This window comes from Pteropus vampyrus, unplaced genomic scaffold (genome assembly GCF_000151845.1).
Source record: "Pteropus vampyrus isolate Shadow unplaced genomic scaffold, Pvam_2.0 Scaffold818, whole genome shotgun sequence".
Lineage (NCBI taxonomy): Eukaryota > Metazoa > Chordata > Mammalia > Chiroptera > Pteropodidae > Pteropus > Pteropus vampyrus.
Window position 1 is genome coordinate 836,963 of NW_011889599.1, and position 10,253 is coordinate 847,215.

Here is a 10,253-nt window from a genome sequence, read left to right on the forward strand (position 1 = left end):
TTTAATTTTAAAAATATCTGATTTGTACACTTCTCAGGCATAAAAATGGCAGGGGTGTGGATTACCTGGCTTGAAATTACAAGGAATTTTTTTTTTCAGTGAATGATGAATCCTTCAAAGATAGCATAGTCCAATATCCTCATGTCACAAACAAGATAACTGACATAGGGAGGGGAAATGACCCACTATTAGCTGAGAGCTAGAGACCAACTTTTTAGGCCTCCCAACTCAAAATAAACCTTGTCTCCTTAAAAAGTAGTCACATCAGGAGGCAGCACACTTACTCCAATGACCTGTCACTGCCCAAAAGATACAGCAATTGCCCTCACGGTCCTTGGGCAAGCCACCTGGCCTAATGTGAACTAGAACTGTGATTTTATGGTTAAACCTCATTTTGGACCTGCTAACACTGTGGTAGTCTCTAGTGGCCTTCTGCTATTAGTCATCAAATCTACCTCTGAAAGACCTGCCTAAAGAAAGAGTTGCAGGTTCTGAAGATTTTGAGTAAGGATCATCATAGCTGATTATAAACTTTTGGGAAATACTTATACACTCTTGAATGGAGACTAGTTTTAAAGGGACAGCACCTACTTACACATTTAATTTCTAGGTTGTCATTTTTTAAAAATCAGCCATTATACTTTTTAGCTACACTTCATATTTGGGATGGTATCACTATGAACGTGTGTGAAAACCTCTAAGAACTGATAATGCTCACACACCTTACCTAGGATTAAGTCTGCCTTTTCTAATCCAGAAAAGGGAGGTTTGCAAGGCAAAGCACTGCAAGTGAGATTAGGGGAAGACATATTTGTAATGGTATAAAGACAGGAGTTATTAATGATAAGTGGTCCTTATTTATTAATTCATCGAAGCAGGTTAGAGAAGCCCTCTATCTAATAGCACTTGCTTGGCTTCTGTTACTATATGTTCAATAAAGCAGCATTTTGTAGGTCATTCTAGATAATGAGCTTTTCTTTTGTTCTCACTGGCCATATGTACTATTTCTCCCAATTCATAAGGATTTATTTAATAAGCACTTGGCATTAGGATTTTCATATAACACTGTTCATCAAAATGTAAAATACAAGTGATATATGATGGTCTACATATTAAATTTGTCCCAGACCTTTTCATACGTGTGTGTGTGTATGTGTGTGTGCATACATGTATGTGTATGTTGGTAGTGATAGAGGGCATAATACAGCAATGAGGAAAAAGCACCAGACTAGGAGCTAGAAGGCTAGGTTCTGGTTCAGACTTGCTACACACAGGCCTTTATTTCTCCCTCTGTAAAATGAGGGTCTCTCTCACAGGGCCACTGCGAGGATCAAGTGGAACAATGTATGAGAATAATGGTGAAAACAGAAGATGCAGTACATGAAAGAGGAAGGGCTGCCCTATTACTACTCAACTCTATTATTTCCTTACACTCAAAGCATCAAAAGAAAACCACATTCAGCATTAGGCCTCAGCAAGGGCCTACCATAGACGTAACACTACAAAAAGGTCAATGGAAAATGAAGAAATTCCAAAAGAGATTAAAGACTAAAGAGATAAAAGTGAGTAAAGGAGACAGACATGTCGACACTGAGCTGTAATGCGGACCAGGCAAGGTGCTAAAGGCCTTGTGTGACTTGTCCCACTGTGACCCCCTAACCAGTGTGAAATCTCTGCCCAGATCTGCCCCAGGGGCCAGGCTCTTGCCTTTTTTTTACACAGAAACCCTATATGGATAGGTAAGACAGGGAATCTTTTCTTCATTTCACTGATAAGAGATCAGCGAAGTAACCTGAACAAAGCCAGTTGGGCAGCCCCACACTTCCTGATTCCCCACAACACAATCTCTCTCAGGTGATTCCATGCTAATGTCAGTTCCCATTTACTGATGATCCACTATACCTCAGGTCCTTAAAGCTAGGGTATTTGCAGGTGAAGCAGATTAGAAGTGGTGACGTCATGTGCCCAAGGCCATGTGGTAAAACTAGGATTTTAACCTGGTGCGGTTTGGCTCTAACACTGGTCCCATTTCCACTGTCTTTCCACTACACATGCTGCCTGAAGACTGTTGTTTTGCAGTAAGGATGGTTGTCAATGGTCTCAAGAACAGATTTCTTCAGACAACTAGCAGGACCTAGAACTTCTCTCTTATCTAACAGTTCTTTTACTATCTCTGATCAAAATTGAAGAAGTCAGGAGGCTTCCAGTCAAGATGGCAGAATAGGTAAATGCTGTGCCTCCTCTCACAACCACATCAAAATTAAAACTAAACTCCAAAATAGCCACCATTGGGAGTCACCTGAAGTCTAGTTGAACAGAAATCCTACAACTGGCAACACAAAGAAGAAGACACCTTGAGACTGGTAAGAGGGGTGGAGATGTGAAACAGGCTGGTCCCACACCTGTGTGTAGTGGTTGAGAATCAGGAAAAATATCTTGGCTGCAGAAGTTCCCCTGGAAGAGTGAGGGATCCCGGCCCCACTACAAGTTCCCCAGCCTAGGGTTCCAGTACTGCGAAGAGAAGTCCCCACAACTTCTGGCTGTGAAAACCAGTGGAGACTGTGGCTGAGTGAGACGGAGGGCTGAGGGAGCCGCAGACTTTCTTCTTAAGGGGCCTGCATGTGGACTTATTTGGTGATGGACTCACTTGTTCTGAGCTCCAGTGCTGAGGCAACAGCTCGAAAGGTGCCAGGAACATATGGAAAGGAACTGAGTTGTCTGGCTTCAGGGTGAAGGCTGGAGGGGTAGCTTTCTCCTAGACAGAAGTGCTGGCAGAGGACACTGTTCCTTTATTGAGCCCTCCCCTGACAGGCTTGCAGATGCAGGCTTGTGGACCCCTGATTGGAAGGCCTGAGGATGTAAACTTTTAAAAGAAGCTGGTTCCTTTTATCCTGTCCCTTTTGGAAATGCCATAAAACAAAGATGACTTTAGCGCCAAGGGAAGTTTGAAAGTCAAGGGTGAAGGTCCTAAATTCGGGAGGCCTAGGCCTAAGGGCATAGACTTTACTTCTGTGGCAGCAGCCCCAAAAAGGGGATAATGAACCTGAGAGAAAGCTGAATAAATGGGGTACAATTTTATAAGGTGAACTTCTGTGTGTAATCTTAAGGCCAATGTCCCCAGTGATCGGCAAAAACAAGTTTACATAACAGGCCTTTGTGTTGTCCCAGATAAGAGTGAGTAGAGGAACAGTCAGAATATTTTAAGGATTTAGAACCTGCTGAGATTTCCTGGCAGACAGGGAGGTCGGGGAGGAGTGGGAGAGAGCAGGTTAAGAAATAATCTGTTTAATTTAGGAAGGAAAATGGTAACAACAGCAATAATAAAACAATTCCTTATAGTTATGACTCCTTGGTTTTATTTACAACAGCACTTTCAGGGCAGATAAGAAATGAGTTAACACGGCCTCTTCTTAGAGGGCACTGGGTGGCTTGGGGGACAAACACAGAAAGGAGATTTGTTTACTGAATGCCCTTTCATGTCTTTGAAATTTTGAAGTTCTAAACCATGTGGATGAATTATGTATTTAAAAATATATAAAGGGAATTTAATCTATTTTAAGCACGTCCATAGTTTTCCAACAACCTAAGAAGCACGGAGAATAAAGATCATTAGACCCATTCCACAAATGAGAAAGCCAGGGGCTCCAAGAAGGGAAAAGGAGTTGGCTACAGTTGTGGTGGGGTTGAACATAAGATTCAGACCTTTAGACTCCTAATCCAGTATTCCTGCTCAGAGACTCTATAATTTGAAAGATTAGCAGCACTCTTGAAGTTCAGTGTGCATAGTTAGAGAAGAAGAAATCCACATGGGATAGGGCACAGGAACTCATCACTACATACAAAGGCCTACTAACCAGTAGAACAGGCTATATGAGCTGTTTGGGACTGGCTAGATGTTCTGTTAGCTGACAAACACCCTGAAATTCACTGAGTTTTCAATCTTTACTGTTGAACATCTATAAAATGCCAAGTCCACATTCTTCTCTCAAAGAGCAGTGGCTACAACTGCACTTTTACTAGATTAATTAACTTGCAGAATCTCAGGGTCATCATTAGAACTCAGAGGAACTCAGAATGGTGGTCAAGTGTAAAACTGGGTACCGGGCTTAGAAGCCAAGCTGACCCTGGGTTTAAGTTCTAGTTTGCCACGGCCTCGTGTATGGCCTCGGGCAGGTTGGTCACTTCACTTATTTTGGCCTCGGCTTCCCCTCTATAAATAAAAATCAATTAACAGACATGTACTTAACACCATTTGTCTGACACCGATATAGGTGCGGAAATTCACTGATATGCAAGATAGACTGGATCCCTGAGCTTTCAAGGAACTGACACTATACAAGAGGAAACCAAATAAACAAAATAATTTCAAGTTCTAGTAAGTGCTATAAACTTACACTTGAATTATCCTGTAATGGGAAGGAGGGTCTGAGAGGCCATGGAAGGCCTCTCTTAAGAGGTGAGATTCTCATTGGAAGCCAAATGATGAAGCAGTAGTTACATGGGGCTCTAGGGACAGATCCCTTTGGGACAGAATATGACAGACAGGGGCAAAAATACAAAAGGGCTGAGGCAAGTGTGTTTGAAGGACAGAAAGGGCTGAAGAGTAGTGAGTGAGGGACAAAGGGAGAGAAAGTCAGCAAGACAGGCAAGGGTTTGCTAAGGAGTTTGGATATTATTCTGCTTGTAATGGGAAGTGACTATAGAAATAAAGGAATTTAATTAGATCTGTGATGTTTCACACTTTATTTTTTAGCAGCCGAACTCCCTGGTCAAATAAAAACAAGTGGAACTTCAATATAAAACTAGATAAAAGTAGTATTGTTCCGGGTGCATGAGAAGCTAATTAAGGCTCTTCTGAACCTGTGGCCTTTTGGCCTTCCCCTTTCATCCTACCATACTCCCAAGCACTGGAGCTCAGAGGAGCTGGAAAACTACGAAGTAATCTACATCTAAGGATCCTCAAGCTTTAACAAATGCCAGCATTACAGGGAAAGTAAGTTTAGGAGATCACACTGGATGCTTGTTGGATCTTGGACAGATCCTGGAAAGGTTCTAAACTAAATCCCTGACGTGGAATTTTATTGTTGCAGAAACAACAAAAAAGTCTGGTTCATCAAAGGTTCCAGTTAAAATCACATTGTTGAAACTATAGGGACAGAAAATAGATCAGTGGTTGCCAGGAGCTGGGGTGAAGGTAGGGCAATGACACAAAGGGATACAAGGGAACTTTTTGGGTTAACGGACATATTCTATACCTAATGGTGACGGTGGTTATAGGACTGTATGAATTTGTCCAAGTTCACAGACCTCTTTATCTAAAAATAGGTGAAGTTTACTGTGTGTAAATTAAACCTCAATAACCTTATTTAAAAAAAATTACACTGCTGGAAGATATAGCAGAGGAATTTTACACATGAGAAAACAAACTCGGAGAGAGGAAAAATGATTTGCTCCTGATGAGTCAGTAGAGCCCCCAAATCCTGACTTGAGAGACTGTCTGTCCCCTATCAACTGTTGCTCAGTTTTAATTCAGAGCACTGGGCTACAGATTTCTCTAACTGCAAAGTGAGGAGGTAAATAATTGCCAAGAGCTTTGCTACTCCAAACAATCAGATTCTAAGAAATGGTCTGGTTTAGGAAGAAAAACCTCAATGCTTTAGAGTCAGAAAAACTGGAAGAAAAATTCCCACTTCTGTCACTTACTAGATGTGTGTTCTGGGGCAAGTCCATCCTATATAAGAAGGGGTTAATAATAAGAACACAATAAAACAGCTGGCACACAACAGACTCTCAAGAAGGGCAATGATTGTAACTATTAAAAGCTTTACCATACCCACTCTTCTCCCTTTCCTAGTCCCACCTGCTTGTCTCCTAAGAACAATCTGGAGGTGACAGTAAGGAAAAGAAATAATGAACTGCCTGTTTTACATTGCATAACCTGTGCTTGGGTACACAGTACACCCTGGGCTCCAAAGGGGCACAGGTTGTTATCTTGCCAGGTAAACAAGAACACCCTTCCCCCTCCTTGACCACCGTTAGCATGGGTCACCACAAACACTGGAGTGAGAGCAGGCTGACAGCTTGCAAGAACACACTGCTGTTTATGCCCATATTTTAATACTCCACTTTCTCTGTGGCTGCCGGCATCATCAAAGGGTACAAACTCACCCATGGATACATCCCACCCATTACATTGCTCTTCCCTCACCACCTACTCTGAAGGGGTGGTCCCAAATAATGATTCAAAGCTGCCCGCTACATCTTGCTCTTTTTTTTGTATCCCAAGGAGACCAGAAAATAAAATAAAATAACCCTTCAGGCAGGTAGTTGCTGCTTCCACAGTCACATCTACTCTAGGTGCACTGTGGTCATGTAAAGACTGCTGGCTTACTTTTTCTCCATGATGGGGCAGGAGAAAGGCAACACTGAGAAATCACCCAAATTTTGCTGAAACAAAGAGCTAATTAATTATTCAGGCCAAAGGCAACCATGAGCAGACTTACAGCAGACCAAGGAGGCAGAGATCTGCGGCATCAGGGATCAACTTATTGAAAACACAGAGATAACATTTACCCTGTACTGCCCCTGCCCAGTGCTCTTGAATTGTCCTGGAGATCATGTGAACTCAAACCCATGAAAGAATGGAAAAGGATTTCTGTACAATGCAGTTAAGTTACTGAGCAAGAACAATGCTCAGTCCTGGCTTCCGTCTCCTCTGTTTGAGAGGGCTGACACCCAGGTTAAGAAATTCTGATTCATCAATTACAAATATTTATCAAACCATTGCCAGAAGACTGTGGCAACTACATCCTGCTGTTTCTATTCCGAGCCACTGTCAAAGAGTGGTCCTCTTCCCTACCTTCCAGTATCTGTGAAGTTTTCAGTTTCTATTAAACTCCAGCTGGGGGAGGGGACCCAATGCTGGCCCTAGTCGAGTAAAGTTCCACCACCAGGTTCACAAAGAGACTGCAGGGAGGCGTGGCCAGGCCGGAAATTCTGACAAAAAGTTTTGGCCTTCTGGTCCTAGACGCAACTACTTCCTGATCGCTCTAGTCGTGGGGGCGGGTGTAGTTTTCTGGCTGGGTTCCCCACCGAGGGCAAAGCTGGGGTCTTCGACCGCGGTGGGGAAGGGTCGGCACAGCCAGGCGCTCTACTGCCTTACATTGGCGAAGTTATTTTGGAGCAAAGTCCCCCAGGGTGTGAGCTCACGAGGGCAGGGCCTCCCCCTCACACTAGCCCCCAACACACATACACATACACATACACACACACACACACACACACGCACGCACGCACGCACGCACGCACTCCCTAAGGCCGGCGCTTTGCGGACCGAACTTGGCCCAGACCCCAAAGGCCAGGTCTGTTCCGACAGGAAGAAGGAAAGGAGAAGCGAAAGGGGTTTGCCAGACACCTCAGGACAATCGTGGACGCCAGCTGTGGCCCTCACCCCCGCTAAGGGAGAACCTTCTAGGGAACCCGGCCGCCCCTGGTGCCCCCGCTGCGCAGCGGCGGGGAGAGTCAGGCCACGCCTCCCACCTTGACCCGCTTGCCCTGGATCTCCAGCGTCTTCATGGTGAAGTCGACGCCGATGGTGCTGCTTTGGCGCTCAGAGAAGGCGCCGGTCTTGAAGCGCTGCACCACGCACGTCTTGCCCACGCTCGCGTCGCCCACCAGCACCAGCTTGAACAGAAAATCATACTGCTCGTCTGGGTCCCCGGGGCCCGGGCCCGGCCCAGCCATGGCCGCGCGGCAGCCACGGGCCGCCGCACGGGACGTTGAGGGCGGCCTGGGCTCACGGAAGCCGCAGACGCCTGACGACGTGGAGCCGCTGCAACACCTGAAGCGGGGTCGCTGCGGACCGCAGGCTCGGGCCCGCCCCCGCCGACCCTCTGCCGCGGCCTGGGCTCCGCCCCGGACTCCCTTAGCCCGGCCCTCCGCGAAGCTCGCGACCGGCCCTCAGTTCTCAGCCAGGCCAGTCCCGCCCTCAGGTCCGCCTTAAGCACTGCCCACAGCACCTCCCCAGCCTGACTCCGCCCTCAGAACCGCTCTCAGCACCGCCCCCAGCACGCCTCACACCCCCCTCGCCTATTTATTCCACCCTCTGCACAGCCCCCAAACCATTGCCCACCTCAGACCTTTCCTCACCTAGGCTACTCTCCAGCCAGGACTCCAGCCAGGTCCTTGTCTCGGCGCCGCCGCCCCACCTCCCCCTTCCCCAGGCCTGGTCAGCCTTCCTGGGCTCGCCTACCTGCTGCTCTTCCAGACCCACAGTCAGGAGCAGGCTTGAGGGAATGGTGGGGTCTCCGTGGGCCTGTTAACCCAGCACTTGGACCCAGAATGGGTTCCTCTAGAGTCGATCACTGGGGAAGGGAACAACCACAGTAGTGTCACCTTAGTGCCCACACTAACGGCCAACAATGCAGAATTTCTCTAACGAAGAGTGGGAGAGGTGGTAGCATGTTGCCGCACTGAAGAAGGGAGAAGCCTGGTGGCACACTACAAGTAGGAAAGAATTCTTCGGTGAGGCCAGAAATTAAGCTGGCTACAAAACTGGGAAGGAGGCCAGAATCCTTGTGGAGAGGACCTGAAACTCTGACTCAACATGACCTCCCAGGACTCCAGGGAGAGGAGAATTGGGAAGCCCTGTTCGGTGGAAGGCTAGGCCAGAAAGAGGAGTTGGGAGATACTAACTCTAAAAGGCAGCCTAGCTGTTGAAGCAGCTGCTTGAATGTCTCAGGATGGGCTGGCTCAGTTGGGGTTATGGGTCCAGCTGGGGGAACTGACCCAGCTGTAAAACATCAAAGATTAACCTGAGCAGAGGAACAGGGGAGGTTTGTAGGGAGTTCTCTGGCAGGGCAGACCAGCTCCCAAGATGGCCCAGTGAGCTAGGGATCCTCAGAAAAATGAGATCCAAATATCTGTAAGAAGCTTAAAATAGATAAAATAGAACCTATTTCCCAAAGGGCTTTCCAGCTACCTAGATGGAAGAGAATTAAGAACATTCCTACCCTCTTCAGACAGCACCCTTATAAGGAGACTATAGCTCTCCAATTCTATTTAACTCAATAAGTTAAATGCCTGCTATAGATTTGGTATCATTCTAGGATCTTGGAATAATATATCAGTGAACAGAGCAGACAAAAATCCATACCCTGCTCATTAGAAAAAGGAAGGGGGCCTCGTAGCTTAAGGAGACCACAGAGAGGAAGTCCACCAGGACCAGTACCCTTGAGGACCCCTCACCAGCTTTACTGGCCAAGTAGGGAAGAGACTGAATGAGGAGGCAAAGATAGACCCATGATAAAAGTGGAAGAGTAATTTGTTCTGGAAGAGTTTGAACTCCACTGCCATGGGAAATATCCAACAGTACCAGACAGGAAACTCCAAAATGCTATGCACAAGCAATTCTGGGAGCACAGCTTTGATATGTCAGACATGAGCAGACAGCTGGAGCGGCAGGAAATAGCCTTCATTCCAAGATAGAAGCAGATGGGATGGGATGGGGTTGGCTCTGGGAAAGTGGGCCATGTCATAGCCCAGAACCCCAGAAAACAACATCTGCTTCCAGCTCAGAGTGGCTACCTACAGCACAAGGTGGAGAAGGGGGAAGGAAAGGTGAGTCCAGGAGCCAGGATGAGTCAAGGCTGTCACCAACTGGAGGCATGAGAGGAAGGAGGAATGTTGAGAGTTGAGGGGTGAGGTAGACAAGTGGCTGGTCTTGACTGGAATTAGTTTGGGGTGGGGTGGGCATGTTGGTCTAGACGTGGATTTTGCCAGAAAGCCCAGCTTGCATTCGTGAGGTGATGGAAACATTCTAAAATCGGACTGTCATGGAGGTCGTATGACTCAGGAAATTTATCAACACCTTTAATAATAGGTGAATTTTATGGTATGCAAATTATACCTCAATAAAGCTGTAAAAAAAAAAAAAACAACCCTGCATTTCTTCTCTTTTGGTGGTAAATTCCTGAATAGCACAGTGGCATTTTACCTGAAATTGAATTATGCTTGTTTAAAATGGAGCAATTCGAAAATACTTGTAATGTCTCAATGCCCAAAATTTGAAGTAATACACATCCCATTAAAAAAAAAATGTATCAAGAATTTAACATTTTTAAAACTAATGGCAGCAGAAAGGCTGAGTGAATTTTATTTGTGTTTGTGCTATTGCCACATGGTGGCATCATCTTAGCTGTAACATCTGTAGCATGTGCTGTAACCCCAATGATCAATGGATCAGAACTTCTCCA

At 46.0% G+C, this 10,253-nt stretch overlaps 1 protein-coding gene across 3 annotated transcripts in view; it reads right to left on the reverse strand.

Moving 5' to 3' along the window:
* The window catches only part of RAB43 (RAB43, member RAS oncogene family), a 42,950-nt gene extending 34,963 nt beyond the window's left edge, over positions 1-7,987 (reverse strand). Inside the window, exon 1 of one of the 3 annotated variants that reach the window (XR_002778334.1) lies at positions 7,554-7,987. Coding sequence is in view for 2 of the 3 variants with exons in the window: in XM_011385890.2 (XP_011384192.1) it covers positions 7,540-7,743 (204 nt within the window). In the remaining variant the exon portion in view is untranslated. Of the gene's footprint in view, positions 1-7,539 lie in introns of all 3 variants that reach the window. The other 2 variants (XM_011385890.2, XM_011385889.2) reach the window with 2 other exon arrangements.
* Positions 7,988-10,253: the final 2,266 nt, after the last annotated feature.